At 47.5% G+C, this 27,298-nt stretch overlaps 1 protein-coding gene across 2 annotated transcripts in view; it reads left to right on the top strand.

Moving 5' to 3' along the window:
* Positions 1-26,688, top strand: part of LOC108093570 (MOXD1 homolog 2) — a 114,761-nt gene extending 88,073 nt beyond the window's left edge. For both annotated transcript variants that reach the window (XM_017193665.1, XM_017193666.2), the window contains exons 4-11: positions 3,475-3,759; positions 4,372-4,557; positions 5,541-5,736; positions 10,832-11,001; positions 11,099-11,261; positions 12,928-13,063; positions 21,118-21,286; positions 24,376-26,688. In XM_017193665.1, coding sequence (XP_017049154.1) covers positions 3,475-3,759; positions 4,372-4,557; positions 5,541-5,736; positions 10,832-11,001; positions 11,099-11,261; positions 12,928-13,063; positions 21,118-21,286; positions 24,376-24,687 — 1,617 coding nt within the window. In that variant the 3' untranslated portion in view covers positions 24,688-26,688. The remainder of the gene's footprint in view (positions 1-3,474; positions 3,760-4,371; positions 4,558-5,540; positions 5,737-10,831; positions 11,002-11,098; positions 11,262-12,927; positions 13,064-21,117; positions 21,287-24,375) is intronic.
* Positions 26,689-27,298: the final 610 nt, after the last annotated feature.

Below are 27,298 nucleotides of genomic sequence, written 5' to 3'. Positions count from 1 at the left end.
ATTGAAAGCATTGCGCTGTTGATAATGTAGAGCAGTACAAAGGACTAAGAGCCAGGACTCGTTCTAGCAATCTTTAGGGAAACTCTTAATCCACTTTGTCAGTTTAACTTTCCCTTAGGAGCATTTAAATCGGAACAAGAGTGTTTTAAAATTAGTAGAAGCCATATGGCCAGTGCTTAAATTCTTATAGCAATTTTCGTCTGCCAAGCGGTTTTATCCCCATGGGTCTCGATCCGTCCACATCTGCAGCATTGTTAACAAGGCTTAATTGAATGTGAACTGGGCCAAAAAGTCGCCACGACCCCTACGACCCATTGGATTATCGGCAGGGGGCCAAAGCCACCCCGATTGCGTTGAGAGCAGTGAAAACCTGCCCAGTCAGAGGTTAAATGACCTTTTGAGTGCACTTAACCAGGCAGCAAGGCTCAGCCGAGCGTTCCTTGCTTCAAGCCTGTATTGATGTGTCCGTATCTAAGTGTGTGTGTGTGTGTGTGTGTTAGTCCTGCGTCCTGCAACCCTCGCAAGTTTTTTGGGCCGTAACCAAAGCCACTCTAATGAGTCGTCCAAGTCCGAGTCTCGAGTCCCGCCGCATTCACAATTAGCCTCGAGTCCTTTCGGTCCTGCAGCAGTCACTAAAGTGTAACCTGTATTCTTGACCACACTCACTGCCCCTCCCCTTCCCCTTCCTTTCCCTTCCCTTCCCTGCCACGCCCCCACCTTGCCCACAACATCGTCATCGTCTTTGGCAATTAAGCCTTGGCCGACCGTTGACCACGGCAAATGACCGCAGCCAGTTTGCTTTCATTAATTTTTGGTTGTAATCCTTGCTGAAGCTTTTCATTTCATTTTAGTTTTCGCCTCGCAGTTGTTGTTTCACTGCCGCTCTGGCACTGGCTATCGCTCTGGCCAGGACTCCTTCCGGTCTCGTCCTCGTCCTCGTCATCCTTGTCGTGCGTGTGCATAGTTCGGTGCACACTTTTTCACACTTGGTCGTACCTAGTGGGTATGCCCTGTACCCCAAGGGGTTGTATGGGTTCTGGGGTGAAGGAGGAGGGCTTTCATTATATCTCCAGAGCCAATTTGATCATCTACTATAATCCGCATTCATGGCCAGGGGCTGGAACACTCTGAGTGCTTTAATTTTGCAAGCCCCAGTCGTTAAGGTGCTATCTCCTCTGTGTGTCATCACCATTGCTAAATTTAAAAACTACAAATTTCACATTAAATTTCCATAGCTTTTAGTACGAATGAGTTGTGCTTTAAAAGACTAGTATATCAGCTAACCTGATTTTGAAGGTTTCTATGGGTCCTTTGCTTAGACCCCGCTACTCAATAATTACAGTTTTAATTTCCCCGCTGTGATCGCTTTGACCACTCAACCGCAGGTGGCACTTTGATGAACTCCATCGGCGCTCAAAGCGCGGCCATTGTTCTGCCGCCTCTCGCAATCCGAATCCCTTTCAGCTCGCAAATTAAACAATTTACAGGTCACTCCGGAGTCCGGAGTCCGGAGTGCCGAGTCCGGAGGCAGCGACGCCTCGACCGACGGCCTCTTTTTTTGCCTTTTTTGCCGGGGACTGACCGTTGAGTTTTTTGCCACAGTGGTCGTGTTTTTACATCTGGGCCATGTCCTGGCCAGTCAGCTTCGGTAGCCTCAGCGTTAATGACTTTTGTGCTGCGCCCCTTCTGTCTCCGTCGCCTGGCCAAATGTTTTAAAACTGGCCAGCAGTTTTTGTTGCCGCCGCAGCGCCGCTGCTGCTACTGCTGCTGTTATTGTGGGTTGTTGTTTCTGGCGATTGCCGGGCGGTTAGTGCGCCGCGCTGGCCACCGCCCGCAGTGTTTGCCAGGACAACCAGGACAACCGACTCATTTGTACAGGTTTTTTACACACTCCGTCCTTTCGGGGCACAGGAGGAGGCAGAGGAGGGGGAGGGAAAAGGGAATTGTTAATTAAAGTATTGTCTCCTCGTTGCTGGCAAAATGAACAAGTAGGAACAAGGATGGCCCACTAGTCCTGCTCGCTCGTCCTGGGCCGTCAATTGTCGAACATGGTACTCTACAGTTCCACTTAACAGCTACAATGGGCACTTTGCCACAATGAATTCAAATGGATGCCCCCGACGTTCGTTTCTTTTTTTCTCACTGCACCACACACACACACCAACACACACACTCACGGGCTGCAGACTAGCACTCTTTGCGCCCAGAGTGCTACATGTGTTGTTATTGTTGTTTCTGCTGTGTCGCTGCACACACGTACTCACACACACACACACGTGGACATGACGTGCACACAATGACAGCTGACTGTTGGCTTCCAAAAGCCCCCGAGGCCATGTCCACAAACGAGAGGGGGCTCGGGGGGTTCGGGGGTTAGAGGGTTCAGGGGTGAATCGGGCAAAAGGAGGAGCGGGAGCAGGAGGACTCGTAGAGCAGGCCGTGATTCTTTAATGACTGCTTTAATTTTCGGGTTTACCAATTAAAACTACGTGGCAAATGAAAAATACATGCAGTACGGAGCTCGAATAACACAAAGGGCAGAGCGCTTTCCCGGGGGGAAAACCCCTAAAAAGGGGAAATGGGAAATTCCGTTGAGCTAGACGAATGTTTGGGGCACCCACTTGAAGTGTAAATTGGTTGCCCAAAGATGCAATTGCGGACTGGGAATTGCACGAGGCGAGTCGGGAGTGGAATTGAGCTAAATGCACCGGGCAGACAGCTCAAGTACAGTCCGCCAAGTACAGTGAAGTTTGGCAACGTGGCTGGCCGTAAGAGCTCTAGCACGGCAGCCCCGAATTAATTTGTTAAATGGGAATTAAATAAATGAAACGCGGTCACTCGGCGGAGGGAAGCTTTTGGCCCGTTGGAGGAGGATCTCGGAGTGGAGGCGAACAATGGAGGATCCCCTCGAGGGGCAAATCCCGGTGAAGTGCGGCAACGCTTTCCGTTCGCTGCAGTTTGCTCCATTAACCCACCATCGACAGGGCGCAACTTCAGCTTCCGACTGCAGCTGACCAAACATCCACATCCACCTGCCCTCCCTCCTCAGTCGTCCTTCGTCCTTCGTCCTGCGAGCTCTGCCCACAGGCAAACATCCTTGCTTCCTTCCTGCCCTGTTGTTGCAAGCGCGAGCTTCTGCCCTGCACTCCGTGCTCCTCCTGCTTCTTTTTTTGTGAATGTGTACTTCATTTAGCAGGCGAACCTTGTCCAGACTGGCGAGGTAGAGTTCTGAGTTCAGAGGGGGAGGAGAGGGGGAGCTTCCGGAGCACGAGGGGCATTCCCAGCCAGACAGCGCATCCGTGTACACGTCAGCAACGACATTATTGCCGCTGTTGCTGGGTTGTTGCAACGCCATTATAACGCCATCGCCACGGACCAGAACCACCTTGACCACCGCCACCGGCAACTAATTTTTTACACATTTCTCATTTTTGAACCCGCCATCATTCGCTCCGCTCCGCTCTTCCATTGCAGAACGACACGATGCGCCTGCTGTACATGTACCACGGCCAGGATCCGCCGCACGGCTCGGTGCGCCCGGGCACCCTTCCGGATCCGGGCCACGCCTTCCGCCCCTACCGCCCCATGGTGCTCATGCAGCGCGCCCAGCTGCCGATGCCCTCGCCCACGCACGACGAGCGCGTGCGAGTCCTCGAGCTGCGCAACGAGGACGTGGAGCTGCCCGCCGGCGACCTGCCGCTCTTCTGGTGCAAGATGTTCAAGCTGGAGGACATCAATCGCAAGCACCACCTGATCCGGGTAAGCCAAAACCCAGATACCCTGTAAATCGATAATCTTTTATTAGAGATCTGCTTTATAAATAACAAGCTTTAAAATTACCATTTACATGGATATTTTAGTACAGATTAATTTAAAATTAATACACCTGCTTAATTATTTTTTATAATTAAAAGAATTTTGAATATTAATAACGAAATCTCTATTTGAATTAAAATCGTTCATCATAAAGTAGTAAATAAAGTAATAATAATATAAATACAATTTCCAATCTGAAAACCTACTTAATCTTCTCAGTAGCATAAGCTTAAGCCCAACTTAGGCAGTTGTTACCCTTTGGAAAGGATATGCCTAGGTCGGAGCACCGGACACTTTTTGCCTGGGTGCAGGACTAAACGATATTAAATACAATGCATAATTAAGGCCAAGTGCAGTGACGCGCTCCGGCAGTCCGCCTTTGTCTGCCGGTCTCTGCATTCCGGCCTGTCGGTGTCTCCTGGCCTCGGCATAACCAAATTGAAACATTAAAAATTTATTCCCGTCTCGCGCGCCTCGTCTTTCCACAATGCCATCTCACTAACCGTTGTCTCCCATCCGCCGTCCCCCGGCTCATTTTCTTTTCATGGCTGGCAGTACGAGCCGATTTATGATTCATCGTCCAGCGTGCACTACTTGCAGCACATAACGCTGCACGAGTGCCAGGGAGCCCACGCCGAGCTGGAGGAGATGGCCCGCGAGCAGGGACGCCACTGCATGGGCGCCCGCTCCATTCCGCTGGCGTGCAACGCCATCGTGGCCTCCTGGTCGCGCGGCAGCGAGGTAAGCAGAGCATCCGAGAGCGGTATCGCAATCTCCGGCCCCATGACCCCCATTCCCTCACCCCCTAAGCCCCCGAAGCCCCCATAACCCCGTCCATTTCCGTCATAACCATAAGCATGCAATATTAATTTAACCTTCGCAAATGCTTCCTTTCAACACGAAAAAAGGCGTCTGAGAAGCCAATGCAAAAAAAAGCCTAAACGAATTACTAATTTCCCTAGGAAAAGATAACACTTCAATAGCTCAAAATCTATAATTCTATCCAATTTTACTTAACATCCATGTTTAAATATAAAAGCTATTTCCCAAATTAACCAAGTTTTTGGATATTCTATGAAGTAACGAAAACCAATTTCAGATTACGTTCCTTATAAAAGATTCGAGAAGAACATCTCTCAATCATTCCATCTCCAAATAATAACATTTCAAGGAGAAATTGCAAATTCAGTACAAACCGCTGGAACGTGAGTCCTTCAACTCACTCGCCCTGAGATCGCACACTGCCATTTCCGGCAGAGTATTCGGAAAAAGTAAATACCTTGGCCCTATTGGCCCCTGACCTCTCCGCCAGGAGCTTGTTTTTGTTTTTGGAGCAGCTCCGACGACTCAGGGCAGGTTTTCATAATTTCATCAGAAGAGCGCCATAATGCAGTGGCATGTTATGGCTGCTGTTCGCCAGGGGCGTTCGGCAATGCAATTGAATGGCAATGGGCGGGCTGTGCTGGAGGGGGAGTTGGAGGGGGAGGACGGACTCCTCCGATGGCTGCATTTAAATTGCACATGGCCATGGCACCCACTTCCGCCCAGCCCGGCCCCCACTTACGAGTATATATATGCACTCATGTGCGAGTATAAAAACAAACACTCAACATATTTCCCGACCCGTCTCCGTCTCCTTGTCTCCGTGTCCCCGTCCTCATATCCTTGTGTCCTTTTTCCGCTGTTTGCTGCTGGCTGTCATTTTTTTGGCTCTTCTTTCGCAGGGCTTTACGTATCCACACGAGGCCGGCTACCCGATCGAGTCGCGACAGGCGAAATACTACTTGATGGAGACCCATTACAACAACTTGAAGCCCGACTTCGCCCAATTGCACGCCCGCCAAATGGCGGATAATTCGGGTTTGAAAATCTACTTCACGCACGTCCTGCGGCCCAACGATGCCGGCATTCTGTCAATCGGTAAGTATATCCCCCCGAACACCCGAACACCAAACAAAGGGTTGCCCATCGCCCATTGCCCATATGCATATGCGCAAACTGCAGCCGTGGGGCCAACTGCTGCCCTTTTGTATATTTTATGCGGCGGGCGGCAGGCGGCGAGGAATGACTTTCTATACATGCATATGCAACTCATGTCATGCAATTTATGAGATTGCCGAGTGGACTAGGCGACCACGGATGGGGGGCTGAAGGGGGAGTGCCAGGACCGACCGCATTGGTGGGGCTAGTAAAACAAAAGCTTATGACTTCGCCCGGCTTGTCCAAATGCGGTTTAGCAGCGCTCCAGTGTGGGTGTTCGCATCTGTGTGAACGGACTGTGTCTGCAGAACAGCATAACAGCCATAACAGCAAACAAAGGAGATAAATCCCGGGAAGGAGCAGCCAGACAGCAATTTAACCACCTTTTATCCACCACGAAAGTTCATATCGCCACAATTTTAATGCGAGCACGCCTGTCAGACAATGGAGTGGCTTTCCGCTGCTCCAATTGCTTACAAATAGATTTTAATTTTAAATTTGGCGTCCGCTGGACATGGACATACACGCATCCAAATCAAACAACTCGAAGGACTTGGCATGTGGCTGTAGTGGAAAACAAATCGGAAAGCTGAAACTTTCCAGCCAGCAACTAAATAATTCAAAAAGCCAAAGGTTAGGTGCTGCCAGTAACAGTTCATTGTGTGTGAATAGCTGCAGCGAGGGTTACTCGATGAATTCGTAAAACAAATGCAAGGACAGCTAAGAATATTTGAATACAAACTGCTAAATAACTGTTAAATGTTGAAGCCAAGTTAAAAACTAATAAGTTTTAAGGTATTCGTTTATCGGTAATAGTGAACAAAAACTTAAATTACACAAATACTTTTGGCTGTGCCACCTTGATTGCTCAAACATTCTTCATTAGCCAATCTGCGTGGCGTTCAGTGAAGCCATTTCCCCTGGGTTTTTCCTCCAATTATCATATTTTTTGTAGCTCATCCACTAGGCGAATACTTCCGACCCCCAACCATTTCCCGATTGGAAAAACCCGCAAAACAGCAATTTACTGGCACCTTTCCGTGCCCCTCCTTATCGAGTTCCCCCCGCCGAAGTGTAAGCGCTTTTTGAGTACTTCTCAGCCACACTCCGTTGCACCACCCCTCGAAATCCAGCCACGACCCGAATAAACCACCTGAAAATTCTTCAGGTACTCAATTTTTTTATATTCATTGTGTGCTTCGTGAGCAGGCAGAGGATAACTAAAATACTAATTTCACTTTAGAATTTATTTCTGTTTTTCCTTTTGGCCGTGCTGGGTTGTTTCTTCTGTTTGTTTTTGGCATTTCTGGGCGGTTGGCGAAGGGGGCGGAAGGGACCTCCCACGGGCCTGTCCTTGCTGTTGTTGTTGCAATTGTTATTTCACTTTTGTTGAGAGTCACGCAAACCAATATAACTTTTCCCCAACCGCACAGAGAGACATGGCCAAAGCGCTAAATAAGAAGGTGGTTGGGGGAGTGTGGAGAATGGGGGGAATGGACGGACTGTTGGTAGAACTTCGTCTACTTACACTTCTGCCATCTTTTTTTTGAGTAGGTGTTGCCAAAACTTCCGGAGTAGAGCGCCGAAGTAAAGCGAAAAACAGAAAGAGAAGTGGATTAATACATCTTGATAGAAAAATACAATTTGGGGAAGCCGAAAACAGAGAATCATTTCGGAATATTCCAGGGCGAATTCGGGGGGAGAGAATGAGAGAGGAGATGGGAGATGGGAGGTAGGCGGTGGGAGGGGATCCGATTCGGTGGGTCTTAGGGGCGGCAGACGGCTTTTGCCATTGAAATATTTAATTGGAATTTAACGCATACCACGCACAAAAACACATTCGCAGGGGCAACGCAAGTCAATAAATAAAAAATGGGAAAGCCATAGCGAAAAATAAAATGTTGGCTACAATTTTCTCCTGGTTTGCTATAAATTGAATTACGGATCGCAAGGAATCGGGGAGGGGGCTAAAGCCAAAGCTCTCGGATCCACACGCATAAGTAGCTGCGAAATTGCTACGTTTCCGCTCTGTTTCCGTCCCTCTCTCTCCCCCGGTCGTCTGTCTCGCTCGCGCTGTGGCGAAATTTAATTTCAATTTAATTGGTTATTGATATAGCGCCCTGGTGTATGCAGCGAATCTGTGATTAATGTTGCGGCTTGGCGAATTTTTATGGCACCTTGGAGATGGAAGCTCGAGGATGGGAGATGGGGCGAAACAAATGAGGTTGGGACACGTTAAGCCTGCTCGGGGATTGTAATCTGCAGCTCAAAGCCCGTCGAAAAATGAGTGAGCGTTGATAACCAGCAGAGGGTGTCAAGTTAACTCTCAAATTTAGAAATTCTCACCCCATTACTTACAGCACTTTACAATTGACTTCTAACTGCTGGTTCAAACACATCCATTTAGAGTTTTTATTCATGATTTTATTCATTGAGCTATATGGAACTATAAACAATAATACCATTCAATCTCTCAAAATGTGTAGAAGTGCTTCATAAATACTCCTGAAAAAATTCACACTACACTGGGTTTAGAATAAAACGGAATCAGAATCCAGTTTAAAGTTCACACCATGAGTTTATCTGACCCAAAAACATTTTTATCAGCTTTATTTCGGGGCAAGTTTCAGTCAGCAGTTGCGGCGTCGAAATATATACAAATATATTGCTGATATCTATTTCTCCCACGGACGCTAATCAAATTGTTTTGCTGCTAGCGGAAGTCCCTCTTTTCGGGACATAAAGTGAGTGAACTGACGCTTTGACACAAATTGCCATTTAAAATAATTAGAAAAGTTGCAATCGGACATTTTTGCATTCTGCCATTTGCCGTGTGCTGGCTGTCAACATGCAACTGCCGAAAACCCCGCCAACTCTGGACGGCAGCGTTAAATATCGATTTGGGAAATATGTGTAGTTATGAATTGCGAGCGGGCTGGTTGGGCCAAATCAAATAGAAATAGAGCCCAACCCCGCCCCTTTCGGCCATGCCAGCGAATTTCGTCATGCTTCGCATGGCCAATATTGAATTTTGATTTAATGAATGGAAATTTGCAGCGCGCAATAAGAGGAATAGAGACGGGAATGGAAGTGAAATGAATCCGAACGAATTTGAAACTCGGATGCCCATCCATTTCACAGCGGGAGCTCTCTGTGCGCTTTGATAATATTCAAATGGACTGATCGAATTGGAAGTTAATGGAAATCAATTAAAGGACGGCCGCAAAACTTTTGCCGCTCGCATCGAAATGTCCCCAAGAAGACGGGAAAACTTCTTAAACGGGAGCTCCACGCTGGGGAGCTCGCATGAATCGCAATTTTCAATTAAATTGATGATAGAGAATTTTAGTATCATAAAGTCCTGCCGCGCGTGGCATTCTAGATTGATTGATTCTGCTCGCGTGACGTTTTGTAAAATGACCAAAAAATAGGAGCCAGAGGGCTTTGGGTGGCCGAACTCGGTGAAAACTTTTTAAAGCCATCACGGCATAGTTAAACAGTTTTTGGTAATTGAAAATTGATTCCCTGCTACACGACAAAGCCGAAAACCCATTCGGCGGCGCCTATGAAAATTAATAGAAATAATCTCCGCCAACAAATATGCAAAGCAAATTTACATGTATTCCAATACATAGGTGTGTGTGCATATAGCATAGTTAGGGATATGGACATAAAGCCGACTTTCCCAACTGCGCCAGCAGCGGGCGTTAAATTCAATTCATTACGTAATATTCTGGCCGTTGAGGTTGTTAAATTGCAAAGAGGAAAACACATCCAGCGGCCAAATGGATATTTTATGCAAAGGTTTTAAAGTTAATATTTTTACGTGGGTTCAATGGGATTAAAGGGGATGAGCCAGATCGGAAAACGGAGCAGAAGGAAAGTAGGTCGGCATCAGCGGTCGAAAGCTGTAAAAACAAATGGAAAATCCAATGAAAAAATAATTAATGCAATTGGAAACTAATCTTAAATTGGCGTATTCAATATTTAAAAGGACGCTGTTCGTTAATTGGCTTCTCTTATGAGAGAAGTTGATCAAATCTCGGCGGGGAAATCAGTTTAAAAATCAGTGTTAAGCGAGGGTATCATTAAAAGTTCCGGCCGATAGGATATTGTTGTAATCAACTTGATTGCGGGGATGAAGCATTTAAACAACATTTAAGCTCAGATTTACGAGACCGACACAGTAGGAGAACATCGCGGAACGCAAAAATGGAAATCAATTGCCAGCTGAATTCAGAAATGGGCTCCTCCAGCAATGCCAAGTATTTCCCGCGAGTATTTTGATTGGCATACTATAACCCCTCCCCCTCCGCCCGTCCACCATGAAATACCCCATCCCCTCCTGCTCCCAAGCACAACAATTGAAATGCCAAACAGCGAAGGAGCGGAAAATTTATATGTAGCACATGAATTTCAAATATTTTTTCAGCATGGCAGGCGACACGCGGCCCTAATTGAGTGTGGGGAGCGGCGGGGGCTCATCCGGGGGGTGGAAAGGTGGGTGGGGAGGGGAAGTCCTTGCGGGGCACTGTGTATGAGCAGTATTCCACAACATTTAACTAATTGAGCCGGCGAGGGGCGAGCACAACAGCGACGAATCGCGCTCCCAAAAATGAAAAATGCAAAATTTGATTTGCGAAGAATTTCTTGAGAGAGAGGAAGGGCTCTAATTGATGTGTGGGTGGGTAGGTGGGTAGGTGGCGGCGATGCATTGACAAAGTTGTTAAAACATCAAAAGCAGCAATTAAAATGTAATTACACGTTCTGCGACAAATCGAATTAAAAAATCAGCGTTCAAAGTTAAATAGAGTGTCGAGTGCAGACGGGTGGTTGTGGGCGGCGCAGAGTCACTGATGAGCGATGATAACGAGGTTGGGTTTCCACATTCCACGTTAACCGCGGCAGCTTTTAGCCAAGCCCCTCCTCGCTCCTCGCTCCGTTCTCCTCTTTCGAACCGTTAATTAAAAGCACTGAAACGTTTTTGAAACGCAACCGAACTTAACCGAACCGAACCGAATTCCGCTGTTCGCAGGAATGGACCCCAACTGGCGACACATCATACCGCCCGGCCAGAAGCGGGTCGTTTCGGAGGGCCAGTGCATGGAGGACTGCACGGGGTTCGCCTTCCCCCAGCAGGGCATCAACATATTCGCCGTGATGATGCGCACCCACCAGATCGGCAAGGAGGTTAAGCTGCGCCAGGTGAGTGCCCTTGATGTCCCCAGGACACCGCATTCGAATGCCATGCTAATGAGCTAACTTCTGCTTTCTGCTTTCCTTAACCTTCTCCCCCCTCCAGATTCGACAGACCGAGGAGCTGCCGCCAATCGCACACGACAGCAATATAGATGTTGCCTATCAGGACTTTCGACGTTTGCCACAATCGGTGCATTCCCTGCCCGGGGATAGACTCATCGCCGAATGCATTTATGACAGTTCGTCACGAAAGGCAATTACCCTCGGTAAGTGCTCGGGAGTAAATATATACTGGGGATATACGAGCATGTGCTGCGCTGTGCTGTGCTGTGCTGTGCTGCTCTCCTCTAAAGAAAGCGCACCCGACCCAAACAGCCATAAAGATTGCAAAAACTCTGTAAATCGCGGGGGGGCGAGGACCAAGCCAACATTGTCTTGAGCGAGAAGCTCTACGAAATTGCCGATGGCAGTAGGAGGGGGGCGCCATCAGGGGGAGTTGTGTAAACAGGCAGTGGCACGGTGAGCAATCGTCGTTATGACACATTTAAATCAGCCAAACGATATGCGACAGCCAGGACGAACCGTTGCACACGAAGGCCCAAGACAAAGGCGCTGCCTTCGAAGGGAGGACGAGGATGATGTGCAAGTGCAAGTGGAAGTGGATGGGGAGCAGGTGGGTCCTGCCGGCGAAGACAGAGCTGCCACGTCATTGTAAAATACATAAACCAAGACAGAGAAACATTTCACTTAGCTCACGGACGGAGGACGAACGGAACGGGACGGCTGGCAGGTGTTAGAGCGGGACGGGGAGTGCTGCTCCTGTTGTGACAGCTGCTCAGGACTGCTGCGAAATGGACAGTGCGGTGCAGCAGGGCGGGGAGTCTGGATAGAGGTTGTTATTAATGAGATTGGAATAGTGGAAGACGGCGAAATGTGAAGCTGACACAACAGACAACGATAATGGAAAGAACTGATTTTGAAGGATGGAGAAATGCATTGTGGGGCAGCAGGAATTCAATTCAATGCGAGGAAGTAGATGAAAAGCTCTCCATTTGGCTGGTCAAGACTCAGGTGTAATGGAATAGTCTCTGATCCATTCATACTATTTTGTAGGAAAAGAACCCTTCAAATTAGGTAGTTATTTCGCAGACTTTGCTAGTTTGCAATGGAACAGGAAGATCTTATCAATACTTTTTTCAAACATTACGCTGTTGAGTTATAGTGTACTTTTATGTAAAGTCTTTCACTGCAGCCCCATTATTTTCCCCGAAGCGTGGAACAAATCAGCACCTAGCGTAAATTTGACTTTCCTGCTTGCTTGCACAAATTCAAACACAATCTACACAATTCAAAGAGTGGGCGGGTTCATCGACTGGGAGTGGGAATTGCGAGCCGGGTGACAACTCTCAATAGAGACACACAGAGACTTAATAGACGAAACGTAACGAGGTTGCACCGTACAGAATTACACGGAGCAAGTCAGCGAGGCGTGGGCCCGGAAAAATAAAGCGGCGACTGGAGCGCAAATAAAGAAATAAAGAAATGCCCACACAGGCAGCAAATGGGCGACGCTTCTGTTCAGAAACATCAGCATCAGGCTGTCTCCGCCTCGCAATATTATTATGATGGCGCCTCGGCTGCTTTACTGTGCTGCCAACTGCAGCGGCCGCTTAATTCTTTCCTTTGTTGCGAGCCAGGACAACCGAAGGACGAGCGAGGACCGGGGGAGGACTCACCTGGCCAGCCAGCCAGGAAGTTGTCCCCCACTCTCGGCGACACTCCTTGCATCCTGGGGGAATGGAAATGGAAATGGAAACGGGAATGGGAACGGGAACGGGAACGGGAACGGGGCTCGGGGATATCCTGCTTTTGTTTTTCACAGCTGCATTTCTTATGCATTTCGTCTGATTGCCGATTTCTCCCTCCTTTCAGGCGGACTCACCATGAAGGAAGAAAGCTGCACGGTGCTGACACTCTACTATCCGCGCCAGAAGAAGCTGACAACGTGTCACTCACTGCCGAGTCTGCCCACAGTGTTGCACTCGCTCGGCATCGAGCAACTGGCAACGTAAGTACCTTATTTCCCTGCCCATCAAAGTTGCATGGGATAACTGGGAGAATTGGGAGAACTGGGTGGGCGGGGCGCATTCCGGATCCGGATGCCGATCCGGGCTAATGAAAATTGACACATTTCGAATAAGAATACGTATCGGGGGAGCGTGGGCGGTCCAAGAAGAAATCGGACTCTTTTGGGCCGAGGACTTATCGATCAGAGGGGGCTCAGTGGAACCTTGAAGGAGGTATGTTATGCAAGCTCCGCTCAAATGTGTGCTCAAAAGGTACAAATACGTGCACTCGAAAATAATTAATCGCCGAGATGCTGAAGAAAAGCAGCGTACTCTTCCAATCAATTTACTCGCCATTCACATTCAATTTGGATCCTTTGTAGCGCCCCTCGTCCGCTCACCACTCACCGCTCGCCTCCCACTCGTCCTGGGCGAATCCCCGAGCTCTCCATTCCGCCCACTCGACGTTGTCGGGACCCGGCTTGTGTATAAGGAAATTCGGTTTATTCCTCTGTTGACTAAAGTAATTGGTGATTTAATGATGTTGTTGCATAACCAAATCACCTAACGAACTCGCAGTGGCAGCCAAAGAGAGCGCAGGATGCGAAGTGGCGGGAAGGGAGGATGGAGGATGGAGGGACCAGAGGTCGGGTCCTCGTTGCCGCACTCGGGTATTCTCAATTCTGAAGTATTTGCCTAACAAACAATCGGAAAATGAACTGAGCACTGCACCCGGCTCTGCTCTAATTGAGAATTGTGAATGTGGAAAAATAAATTACGAGACAGCAGCCACAACCTCGCCGGGGCCGCCTCGCTTTTATTTAGAAAATATTGATTTCTATTACCGTCAAGTGCTAAATAAACAGCGAGCAGGAGCCCTCACTCAGCCGTCATTGCGGGTCCATTCAGAGTCCTTTCAGGGTCCTTTCACCCCGCCGCCCTGCACTTGACTCCTCAATGGCGGTGGGTCTAGGATAAATCAGTACACCCCATAAATATTGTATTTAAGCGCCCGCTGAAAATTAGTCGGAATTAAGCCGGAGTCCTCGCCCCAACTTGGCACGCCCTATTAATCACTTCCTATTGACACGGGCCAGGTCAGAATCGAATCGAATCGAATGGAATCGAATCATCCGAATCAAAGATAATTTTCTGCGGCAGACCGTGGCTCTCGGCCGCAAATCAAAGCAAACGGCATAAATGGATTACGGTTGGCCAGGGCCAAAAGGTAAGGAGCGTAAAAGATGGCCACGTAAATGAGTTAGAGGAGAAGGAGATTGGGATTACGTTGGTATGAAAAGCAGTCGTTAAAAGTGTTAGTTGGGTGCTTGCGGCCTGATTGGCTTTCGATCTAAGAGGAGTCCTAATCACTTCTAGCAGGAATCTTCGAAGCCCAATAAATTCAATGCACCTATCCGGCAGATCCCATCGTGTTGCTCCGCATTTCGTGCCACAACCATCCAATGGCTTTGTCCGCTTACAACTTTCTGCTGTAAGTGATTGTGGAGCGCAGGCCCATCTCACATGCATCGGCTTTTTGCCCAGACAATGTCCACTTCATGGACTCTCGGACCCCAGAACACCGTCCTTGTAAATCCCCTCCGGCCGACGACATCTGAACTGTACTGCGTGTACCCGAAATCGACATGAATTGATAAAGTCATTTGCAATTGTCCGTCGTTATGGCCGTGGCAGTGGCCAAAGAAGAAAGGGAGGAGGGTTCGGGTTCGGGTTCAGGCCATGTTTCGGGCCATCTCCGCTGCTGTTATTGTTGCCGTTGTTGTTTCACGCGCTTGTTGTTGTTTGTTTAATACAATGCCCCCTTCCGTCCGCCCCGCATTGTTGCTCTTCTTGTTATTGTTGTCGGTCAGTTATTATGGCCACTGCAATTTTGTAGCGCTTAATGTCCGGCTACGGGCCTGAGTCCTGGATCCGGGTCTGGCTCCGAGTCCGGGGGTCCGGGGGTCCAATTCCGGGGGTCTGAGTCCGTGTCCGTGTCCGTATCCGGGGCCTGGAGCTCCTGCAACCGAAAGTGCGAATGCGATATGAGGATTAAAATTCATAATGAAAACCCAAACGACAACATCGAAAGCGAACGAATTCGGAGGGCGGGGAACTCGAGGTGATGGAAGTGCAACAGACCAGCTCCAAGTGGGCGGTGGAGCGGTGGGGCGTGACGGGGACTGCGGCTCCTATTTGTTCTATGTCTAGATCGCCCGCAGGTACCGCATGTTGTTCGCTTCAGGTTTAATTAAACAACGATGGAAAGCGAGCACGGGCGGAACAATAACATCGTTTGGCAGTTGCAGGGGGGAATGCGTATATGTATGAGGTTCAGTTATTCAGTCGCCCTTGTGCTCTCTAAACTTTTAAATCCGTTTAAATTGCCGTTAGCGGGTAATCGAAACACCAGCAGGAGACCGTCGCAAACATATTCTGTTGGTTCCATTTTACGAAATTAGTTTACACAAAGTGAGGTCTCCTATCATCAAAACAGTTATTAAAATACACTCAGCACTCAATTGAAATGCTTACATCATATTGATGGTTTTTATCCCCCGGTCCGCACAACAGGGGACAGATATACAACGTACAACCGGTGGCTCGGTCCGATTTGGCATGCCACGCCGAATGATAAGCTAATGACGCACACAGGTCGTAGCCAGCGGCATCGGAGGGCCAAGCCGGGCTCAATTGGTCTGCAACTAATGTAATTATAAGCCACTTGCAAATGCCGGCCGGTGTCCTCCCAATCAGCCGCTCCGCACCCCGATGCTTATTGTGGTTGAAATTCAATTTAATTTGATACGCACAGATTTTCGGCGAGTGTAGCCAGGGGTTTCCGAAACTGTTTGCAGTTCAACTGTGGCTCAATTGACCAACACACACCAGAAACCCATCCACCAACCGACCCACCCACACACAATCACTCGCATCGAGATGCGACACAATAACCGGAGTGGTGATGATGGAACAGGTTGGGGAAAGGGATCGGGAAGGGGAAGGGGAAGGGACAGGGGAAGAGTTATGGGGCGCCCTTCGGAGGGATGGACCACGTTGTCGTCCTTGTCGTCGTCATCATGCAAAACTCATTGAAGTCGTTAGCGTGCGTCGGGGCCCAAGGACATAAAGCACACAATGCATCCTGGGAGGGGCGACTGCGGGGGTGTTCTGCATTTCGTTTGTGGCACGGTGCAGGCGCGGGCGGCAGGACATCGGCTGGCTGGGGAATGCAGTGCGGCACAGAGAAAAACGATCCCGGAGGTTGGCTAGTGAATCTATAAGTTGGGATACAGATGTGAAAATTCACTCAATGGACTTAAACGTAAACTTCCTTTGCTACAATGAGTGTTTTTTCTTGCTACTCATGAAAGTGTATTTTTTGAAGGTAATTGCAGTTATTTAGGTCTTGAATATATTATAGTACATTTCCCTTATAAACTAAAGAGTGCCTAATATTACTTTTTGACATTTGTTCATGTTACATGAGCAACTCTTCTTAAGAACTGTGCAAATATAAGTTTTAATCATCCCTTCGTTTTCTTGCGGTGCACCTGCGGAATCGCGGAGCTTCATTGATCATGCGCCCAATCGGCCACCTTCTCGCTGCCACATACTCGCACACGGTTCATTCCCCGCGAGTCGCGAGGAGTCCTTTGGCCAGAGCCAGAGCCTGAGTCCTGAATCCTGAATCGCTGAATCGTTGCCCGGGCCCGATTGCCCCGTTATTGGCTTAATTTACGTTTTACGTTTTGGGGTTTTGCAGCCTGATTTTTCCGTGCGGCCCGACGACCATTTCGGGTGCTCTTTTTCGAGAGCAAAACAAAACGAAGCGAACGCAACGGGGGAAAAAAAGGAAAGGAAAGCCAGAAAAAATAATGTGATAGTGGTTTTCACAATTTACGCACTTGCCATGGCCACTGAAATTAATTTTAATTGTACGTGCGCTTGTGTCTGCTCACCACTGGCCTGGATCTGGTGCCGGCATTAAAATCAAAGTAATTATTCAAGTTGTGTGCATTTCCACTCCCGTTCGCGTTCTCCGTTGTTGTTGTTGTTTTACCGCCCAACCCCTCCCTCCCCCTCCACCGAATGCCTTTGTTTATTGGCGTTTTCTGTTTGTTGAGCTACGCAAATTGGCTTCATTTTATAGTGCTCGCCGTTGGGTCGCAGCTTTCGTTAATTGTTTGGGGCTGAGTGATATAGATATCCTCTTTGTGCCCGGTTTCCTCTTCCCAAAAGGGAGCCTCATTAAGGCCCATGATATCCTTTATTACTTTATGACTTCTCCTTCATCTTTGCATATCGGATGACTTGGCCGCACACACGGAATTTTTCGGTCTTTCGGCTCCGTTCGCTCTTTGTTATCGATACTCCTTGCGTGGCTCATCGCAATTATCCTGCGGGATGTTTCCTTTTTCTCCACAGCTCTTCCTCATCTCGTCAAGTTTGTTCTCTCGAGCCGCGCAAAAGTTGCTGAGTTAATTAATATCAAGGCCAAAAAAATCTTGTTTAGGTTTAAAAGGCTTTGTAACTTTATTACGCGCTCTTTGAGAGTCAAATTCATCAGATGGGCTCCTTGTTTCTGAACTTTTATGAATTTATTTAGAATTTCATTGCTCACTAATTGTATTTATTACGGAGAGCTGAATTTAAGCTTGCTATAACTAAGCTTATTTTCCAGCGAAACAACCACACAAAGCGGTAGTTTTATAAAAATTAACAGCTAAAACGAAAAAATATCTAAATTGGTATATAGTAGGAAACTGATATTTGTTGCTATTGCTTTTTTCCGAATCTCTATTTTCATTTAGCTTTGATTCAAAGCCGACATGGTTTGTGCTTCATTTTTCTTTGCTAGATTTTAATAGCTGGATTTATCAGATATCCATTATCCGCCCCACCCACTTAAAGTCCGCCCGCTTTAGTTTTCATTTGTCATCAGGAACGGTCATTCGGTCGTTATGCCAATTGCAATTGCACTCGGCTTCAAAATTGAATTCTGCCCGATGCGAACAGGAGGTCATAAATGCACACAAACACGCACTTGCCTCCGCAGGAGCTACTGTTCCTGTGCCACGCCCCCTGCTCCGCCTCCTTGCGGAACTGCGTCGTCGTCATAACGCTACATAAATAAGCCCGTTGCAAAGCGCATTGCAGTTGGAGCTGCGAGTGGAAGTGGAAGTGGAGGGGGAGTGGAGATGGGGATGGGGAAGGGGAGGGGGTTGGAATGGAGATGGAGACGGGCATGTGGATTGGGGCAAGAAGTGCAGCAGGAGCCGGAGTTGCGGCTGGAGTCCATGGCCGTGGCCCAAAGCTGGTTCCGCTCGAAATGCATTTCGGGACTGGCATTGTGATGTGCCATTAGATTTTATAATCAACAATGCCAAGCCAGGGACTCCGAGTCCCCCGCCCCCAGATCCAATCCCACCCAGCAGAGTTGGGGATCCTTTGTCCTGCCGAATGTGGCTGCCGGCTAGTTGGCAGCATTCCTGTTGCTGCTGGGCCATCATTTTAATTATACTGAGTGCCAATGAAGTCAATGGCGATAAGGCTAAAACGCCGGCGATTGATGCCGCTCGGCGGGGCGTTCGAGGGCTGAGGGCTGAGGGCTGAGTGCTGAGTGGTGAGTGGTGGGCGGGGCTACATCCCGTTATCCCGTTTTTACATTACCGACATCTGTGTGAGTTTCCACTGCATTTATATTTATTATATGTGTGTGGGAGGTCACGGTGGCTTCGGTTACGGTCATGCAGGCCGGATATATTAGCAGGCGGACCTCCCACCCCTCCTCCAGTTTCTCCCCCCCTCCCCACAACCAATGAACCGCAAAACACCAAATGTAAAAGGGAGATGCAATGCAGATACACTGGAAGAAAGTAGCTCATTCAATGGGATGCATCTTCAGGATACAAAACTAAATAATATGTTGGCTGAGAACTGCGAAAAACGCTTATGATAAAACGAGGATCTCTCCTTAAACAAATAGTTGAAGAATATAATAATAACAAATCTAATCTTCAAGTCAATCTATGAATATGATCCCTATTGATCTCTCTATTCCTTTCTTAATTCCATCTGTTTATTTCAATTTGTTATAAGTTTGCAAACGAAAAAGTCTGAAAAGCGAACTCATCTTTGTTCTAGCTACATAATTTTCTTTTACCAAAAAGTCACTTCCAATATGGTTTTCAAGTGCACTGCACATCCGCAAAACAGATGGACGGAGTCGGGCAGGGCCATATATTATTTTATATTATTATTGTTGCGGGACGCAGGACATGGATCCGGGCCGCACGGACACCGATACGGACACGGACATGCGGGAGGACTCGCACAAGTGGCCAGCGCCATTAGAGCGGTCGGACGGACTGGGGGAGGGGGAGTGGGAGGGGCGGTTTTGCAATCAATCCGCAGACATTAATATTTTTCGTGTTTCCAGCCGCAAATTGTTGCGGTTGTTGCAGCGGCACTTCCACCCTCTCCCCTCCCCCGTCCCTTCCCGCCTCCACCACTGGATTTCCTCACCACAGGAGTCAACCCTCCCCCCGCCACCCTGCCACCCTGCTCCCTTCTCCTGGCGGAGAGGACTATCGCAGACACAACCCTCGATGCGGATTGAGTGGAATCATAAATTAATTAAAAGAGATTTGTTTGCGGCTTCCAAAGGATTCTGCCAGCCGCCAAAAACAACTCGCAGGAGGGCACAAAGAAATGTGCGTTGCTCGCCGCTCTCCTCTGGCTGGCTATAAATGTGTGTGGGCTCTATGAAATTAAAGCAACATTTTTCGTAATGCCCGGCAAAGAACAAAATTAATTAGCCTAATTGTAAGGGCGGCGGACACGTCGAGGGGCAGACAGCGCTGAGCCAACCAAAGCAACCAAACGAAACGAAACGAAGCGAAATGAATGAATGGAGGGAATGAATGAGATGAGATGAATATATAGAAGGAATTTATATTGCACAACATCCTAGCCAGTGGTGTAGTGTGCAGAGGGGTTGAAAAATCCGTATGGATTATGGTCCAAAGGGAATTACAAAAAATCCATTAAGTCTCCAAGGAAGTTTTGTCTGTTAAAAAGTTTTAGTTTCAGCTAGTCATGTAAAACTACCTTGAATAAGCAGAAATATTTTTAGGAACAAAAGGAATAACATTTTAATGCAAAGAATAAAATGCTTTTTGTTAAATTTACAATATAAATGATACAAGGAAAATCTCAAGTGCTCCATTTATCAATGTGTTCAATTCGCTTTCTGAGCTTTCTGAAGCTCTCGTTCTTTTGTAAAATCGCAGCAATCTGATGGCAACTAATGACAATAAATCGGTTCAGGTCTGAGTCGAAAAAAGCCACTTGGCTGGAAGCCTTTGAAATAGTCGTGATAAATGGGGAACTCTAAGTAAAAACAGAAATCAAATTAAACAGCCAAATTATACATATTTGTTATGGGAGAAAGGCCCCGAGCAGCGGGATTGACACAATTGAATAATCAGCAAACAAACAGAGCCGCAGAAATGACTTCCATGAGCCAATCCATTAGTCATCTCCCTCGGCTCTTCCGGCCGGGGTTTCCAACCCCCCGGACTACGCCACTGATTGCCTGGCGCTGAGGTTTTACACTTTTGGCCCATTTGTTAGGTTTTCTTCCCCCGAGGTCTCCGGCCCGGAGACCGGTTCGTGTGCGGTTTTTATTTCGCTTTGGCAGACCGAAATTGTAACAACGTATTTGACGCGTCACAAATGAAAATCTAAAAGATTAATTAGCTCAAGTTTTTGTTGGCGCGCGCCTTCCCCGACGAAAATCCGAGCGCAAATCTGCCAGGACTTACCGAGTAAGGAATCCCTCGGCCTTCGGGATCAGGACCACCCTGGCTCTGGGGGTAAAAGTTGAAAATCTGCTGGCAAAGCGCCTTTTCGGGGTGGCAGACTTCAGTTCGCCTTGCGAGTGTAATAAATTTTAAGTCCTAATCAAATTTGACAATAATAATAAAGTTAATAATGTTATTTAGCTTTCCCGCTTTGACTCTAACGCCCTCGATTCCGTCTTATCTTGCAGCGACTCGAACCCCGTGCTGATATCATCGCCGCCCGAATTGGCCGGAATGACACTGGAGGCACGTCTGATATCCTACGACTGGGAAAATCAATTTGGCGAGTTCCAGGAGGCCACTCGCAAGGGCAGCTTCAAGCCCATCTGCTGGGGAGCCAAGAACCATGTGGTGCCGGTAAGTTAAAGCCAACTCCCGATTTGTGCCATAGGAGCGGCTAGATGGCGGATCCCGTCCCTGTCCCTGTCCCCTGTCCCTGTCCTTGTCCGCTCTGTCACAGTTGAAATCGCATTAACCCTTTTTATCTATCCGGGCATCTCAATCTCGTCCTTCTTACTCGCTCGTTCGCCCTAATCGCAGGGAGCGTTTCGCTCGTCCTGCTTTCCGCTTTCCCGCTCGTCCCGCCATCCCGCCATCCCACCATCCCACCATCCCGCTTTCTCGCTTCCCTGCTTTACATCCATCAGCTTAATCAGCTAAATTGCTAGACAATATCTGGGATAATTTTTCTTGCTGCCATTTGACGGCCCCACCCTCTCCGAGTGCCACTCGCTCCAGCACACAGGAGCGGGATCCAGATCCAGATCCAGACAAGTGCTCATTTATTCATTTGCGGGGCGAGGCGGTGCGGTGCGGCGGGGTCGGAGCAGAAAAGACATTAGGGCCAGCCCACAGCCCCACATCCATCGGTTGGGGCAAAATGCGGGTAATGTCTACCGGAAACCGCACGTTATAAAGTGCAATCAATTGCATTGCGGCCATGGGCAGCGTTCGTTCGAGTTTGTTAGGCGCCACTTTACGGCAGTCCTGTGTCCGTAGTCCGTATTCCGTAGTCCGCAGTCCGTAGTCCGGAGTGCAGAGTGCGGAGTGCAGAAGGGGATAGCGGATAGTGGGAAGTGGGGATGTGGGAGGTGGAAAGTGGGCTTCCCTTTGGCTGAGTCACATATATCAGGCCAACACACGTACGACTTCGACAACGATCATTCTAATGGGTCACACAGCGAGGCGAACGAGGAGCAGGACGATTCCCAGCCAGCTGGCCCTAATTCACGTCCAAAATGGTTTAGAGCGACTGACTGAATGCTCCCATATGAGCATGATTCCCCGGCATTCTCTGCTCCGCCTTTCTTTAATACTTTGCACTGTGGAAATTGTGGGAAATTGCTTAAGTTGGAAATTGTTGCCATTTTTATGCCACTGACTTGGCCGCCGTTCACTTTGTGGCTCTGACTCTGACTTCGGCCGAGGCTCTCGAGCGAAATTATCAACGCTTGAATTGCCATCGATTTTCCGTGCTATTGCGTTAAATGTTGTTGGCCGTTTCAGCTCGGTTCAGTCGAGTCTCTGTCGTTTTTTGCAGCTGTCCTTTAGTCAATAACTCATTGAAGAACTCACCCGGAGGCGTCTCCCGCCTCTGGCCACTCGCTTGACGGACAGGCCCATCGGATTTGTGAAAACCCTTGAAGCGCCCAAATTAGCAGCGAGCCGGGAAAAAAGCCCATAGTTCTGCGAGGGTGTGTGTTTGGGCAAAAGGTGAACGGCAGTTAAATGTAGCGGAAAATATACAGCGGCAAAAAGGTGACAAAGGAGCAGAAGAAGTCTGTGATTAGTTTTCCAAAGCTCTCAGATCCCGGGCTCGGTGAGTCGGAAGGCCTAGTTCCTGGTCGCAAAAAGATCTCCAGCCGATGGGGCTCACTGAGCAATGGGGTTGGGCACCCAGCTCCACGAATGCCAAGTGCCTAACCAACTGGGAAAATGCCCTGAAAACTGATTGATTGATATAAAGTTATGACCGGCGAGGCTGGTTGCTCAGCACAATCGAGAACTTAGTACCGACTCCTTTATGTGCTCTCATTTCGGGTCGACTTTATTAACATAATACAAAATATGGTAGCATATTTTTTTGGGCCGCCAAAGAGAAACACCCGTAAAAAAGGCGAAAGCCGAGCAACCTAATTAGCATGTCAATCTCCGCACACAGACACGGCGAATCTACGACCTAGCTGTGGGGCAGCTAGCTGGAAATTGAGGCTGGCTGGGAAGAGAGCAATCCATTAAAGCCCCAAATTTATGCATAAACAAAATTGCACACTTTATGCTGTTCAACCTGAATGGCCATGGAAACAACGGCGGCGCCGCGAACAAACAAACACACATTCCTTTTCAATTAAAATGTCTGTCAGTGGCAACAAGGCACACTCTTGGCAACCCACACCTGGATACGTCTGTCAAGCACTCGGTGGCTTCCACGAAATGCCATTCGGCTTTTTCGGTCGTTTTGGGATCGCCCCCAAAACGGTTCACAAAATGCCTTTTCAAAAATTCAACAACCAACAACATCGTCGTCGTGGCCGTCGCGCGATTTGCATAATATTATTAGTAAACACTCGTTATGAAGTCAGCCACGCCCACCGCCCACCGCTAACCGCCCACCGACCACTGACCCCCACAAATGCAGACATTCGCTAGATTTAGATTTTCGACTGGGCATAAAATATTTGACCGCAGCGCAAGTCCCAGGATCCACCCGCCAGGACCCGCACCTATTTATAAACACAAATTTATTCGGCGTAATTAAAACACAAAATTCTGCCAACGATTTCACTGGGGACTCCAGGAGTAAACACCGCTTTGGGGGGGAGGAGCGGGGGAGGGGACGGGTGGTTGAATGTTAAACCTGCTCTGGAGCTTCATTGTTTTGCAATTGTACCAGGATTTCACTTGAGCTTCGACGCAGTTTTCCCTATCTGTTTTTGTATCTTGTTTGTAGAATGTTTTGGCTGGAACTATTTTCACGAGCTTTTGATTAGGGTTTTGATATTTCTAGTGAAGGATATTTTTTATTCAATTTACAAAACTTCTTGTAAATGGGAATTCTTTAAATTTTGCAAACAACACATTAAAACAGAATGTAATTACAACATTTTTCTTTAACAAGTTTGTTAGATTCACTTTCTTTTTTGAACAAGTTAAAGTAGTTGAATTTAAGCCTGGTAGCCAAAACTAAGTCCCACATTTATTGGCTTAGAAAGAGTATGCTGTAGACCACCGCTCTTGTCGCCCTTCGTTGTTTTCCGTTTTTGTTGCACTGTCAACGGCATAAATAAGCTTTTCAATTTCCTCGCTCGCCCCGTCCCAAAAGGACAGCAACCGAAAAAGCTTCGGGAAAGGAGAACAATTTAATTAATGTCGCAATTTATTATATTCAGATCCTGAGCAGCAGCCGCTAATGTTTGCCATTTCCCCTTTTTTTTATCGCCCCACAGGGCTCCGAGTTCCTCGAGGGCTACAGCATAAATGTGACCAAGACCTACAAGAAGCACCGGCGGTGCAAGCCGAAGCGGCCCTTCGCCCCGCCCACCGAGCGCACCGCTCCGCCGCCCGCCTCCGACCTCAGCGAGCTGCCGGTGCTGCACGAGCTGGACAACAACAACATCATCGAGGGAGCGGCGCGGAGCAGTCGGAGCTCGGCGACCGACGTCCACGGGCTGAGCCGCGGCAGCGGCCGCCAGTTCATCAGCTGCCTGCTCTGGCTGGGCGCCTCATCCTGGTGGCTCCTCCTGATGCTCAGGACGTGAGGGGACTGAGGGGGACCCGGCGGCAGAAGAAGCGGCAGCAGCAGCAGCAGCAGCGGCAGCGGCAGCGGAAAGCACAGGCACCACCGTCTCAATACACTCAACTAACCGTACAGCTAGAGAACAGATGGAAATCAGCGTAAAACAAAACTAGAGTACTGAAAAACGCAACTCAACTACGGCTCTCTAACTACAAATGACATCTCTTAATCCTACTACAGATACAGTTACAGTTACAGATACAGATACAGATACAGATACAGATACAGATACAGATACGAACACAGCAAGAATGAAAAGGCGGAAAGAGGAAAACATGAAATATTCATAATAAGCTAGCGTATAACGGCTTTCCCCGTCCCCTCCCCCGGAACACCTGCTGGTCCCCGACGCCCATTTGTTTAAGCTCCTCCCACACCTCCACACTTTTGTTGATTTTGTTCTAGAGTTTTAGTAAATTATTAACGATTTTTTTAAGTAGTCTAAGCTGAAAAAGATATAAAAAAAGAAATGTCAAAAAGCAAAAAAAATGGCAGGCAAAACAATGTCGAGATAAAACCGAAAAGCAATAATTAGTTGTTGTTGTCGTTATAAATATACAAATGCGAAATTGTAAAAGATACGGATATTATAGATATACACCATGACTACAAATATTTAGAGCAGTCATTCCTTCTACCATAACGGATATAAACCACACACCTATATTTAGATATCTATGTATACATATACTATAGGGTCTGACTTACGTAAGCTTGAGCGTCTGATGGGTTTTGTTGGGCATTGCAAGAAACAATCGTAGAAGGGAAACGGCATCAAGTGGCAACTGGAGGAACGCGCATCAGGCCCTTCATCCCTCCCCCGGTTAAGTTTAGTCAGAGCTACTAAGTGGAACTAAGTTCGAGCGGAAAAATCATTGACTCATCACACAAACAAACACGACACAAGCATGCATAAACTTTATACGTCCATTTAAGAAGCGAATCGAGAGAGACAGATACGAAAAAGATTTAGTTTAACGTAAATTTTAGAAAAGACTTGGCTAACGGAGTAATTCGTTTTGCAAAAGACTAAAGTGGGGATTAATTAGCGGAAAAGGCGGTTACCAAGACTTGATTTCCATTGAGATTCTGAAATAATATTACGATGATTCTCGTAAGTACTCCACAGTTTATAAATATTTTAGGCTGATATACGACAGGTTGCAGAAAAGACAAAACTGATTCATTGCTTTTCAAGAACGAAGAAGAACTGTATTGGTCGTTGAAAAAGCTGACAACTAATTGATCCAACTGCAACTTGAAAATACCTTCACTTTTTGTTGACTTATTCTAATACACTCGCGCTTTAATTATAAGTTCTATTCAGTTACCTAATGCAAATCTACCTGCTCTTCAACTACAAAAGAATCAAGAAAAAGAAGCATTAATACTCTGAACACTCAAAGTGTTGCCTCCTCTCTTTCTTACTCGCTGTCGTTCTACTAATATCTCTACGTTTAGCACGATAGGCTATAACTTTCTAGACCTAAGTTGTAAATATACTCAAGCGGACGGAGAACGGACGGGAAACCAATGCGGAATTGTAGGCCACGGCGAACGGAGGGCGGAGTTGGAGCATTATACAGGGTGTGTGATTAGATACGACTCTCGATCAGCTCTAGGCGTAGGATTGGATGTCTCACTAGGTTCTATATAAATTGCATACGGATACGGATCCGGATCCGGATACGGATAGACAGTTAGATGACACTTAGCAATGTACGACGCCGCCAAGATCTGCTCGAAGTAGTAAAAATATACCATATACATACGACATAAATATAAAGTAAATTTATATATACACATACGATACTATACTATAAAGTCTATATATACAATACCATACATCTATAAGTAGTTACGTGGTTCGTAGTTGTAAATGTGAATGTGAGTATTTTATACAAAACAGAAAATAACGAAATAAAAAACAAATAAAGCGAAGCATGAAGCGATAGCAAGAAAACAATTTTTATACCAAGAGAAAGAGAGCGAGAGATGAGGAGCCCCATTGAAGCGATCGAGAGCAATCGCACGCTATATATACAAATCATATATATTTTAGGATAACTGCTGTAATAAGATTAGTGACGAGTTGGCAGAAGCGAGCCGAGCGAATGCAAAGTTGAAACAATCAAAATAACATTTAAACAACAAGCTACATAAAAAGGAAACACTTTTTGCGCTAAACTATTAAAAGTTTGCCTCACACACACACACACACACACACGCTCACGCACACTGACAAAACTTTAGCCCCGTTGGCAGAAAAAGTGAAACTTTGCTGCAGCCAGAGGCGCGCCTTTCTATATGGGCCATCCTGTTTTTGAGGTTTTCCCACTTGTCGGCCAACTTTTTAATGGCCCCTCCCGAGCCCATCCCTTCCAGTTGAATGCCAGCGCCTTCAGCCGTGCTGGCAGCCCAACTAGGTCTAATTAGGAGCGATGAGCAACCGACATCGCTGCCACAGTTTTGGCTTTCGATTCGCCCGCTTTGTCCTTTGTCATAGCAACCTGGCCACTTTTTGCACTGCCTCTTTTTACCTTTGTTTGGCACATTAATTAAACTTCTTGCCC

This window comes from Drosophila ficusphila, unplaced genomic scaffold (genome assembly GCF_018152265.1).
Source record: "Drosophila ficusphila isolate 14025-0441.05 unplaced genomic scaffold, ASM1815226v1 contig_106, whole genome shotgun sequence".
NCBI lineage: Eukaryota > Metazoa > Arthropoda > Insecta > Diptera > Drosophilidae > Drosophila > Drosophila ficusphila.
Note: the sequence above shows the minus strand (reverse complement) of the source record. Positions and strands in the feature narration are given on the sequence as shown.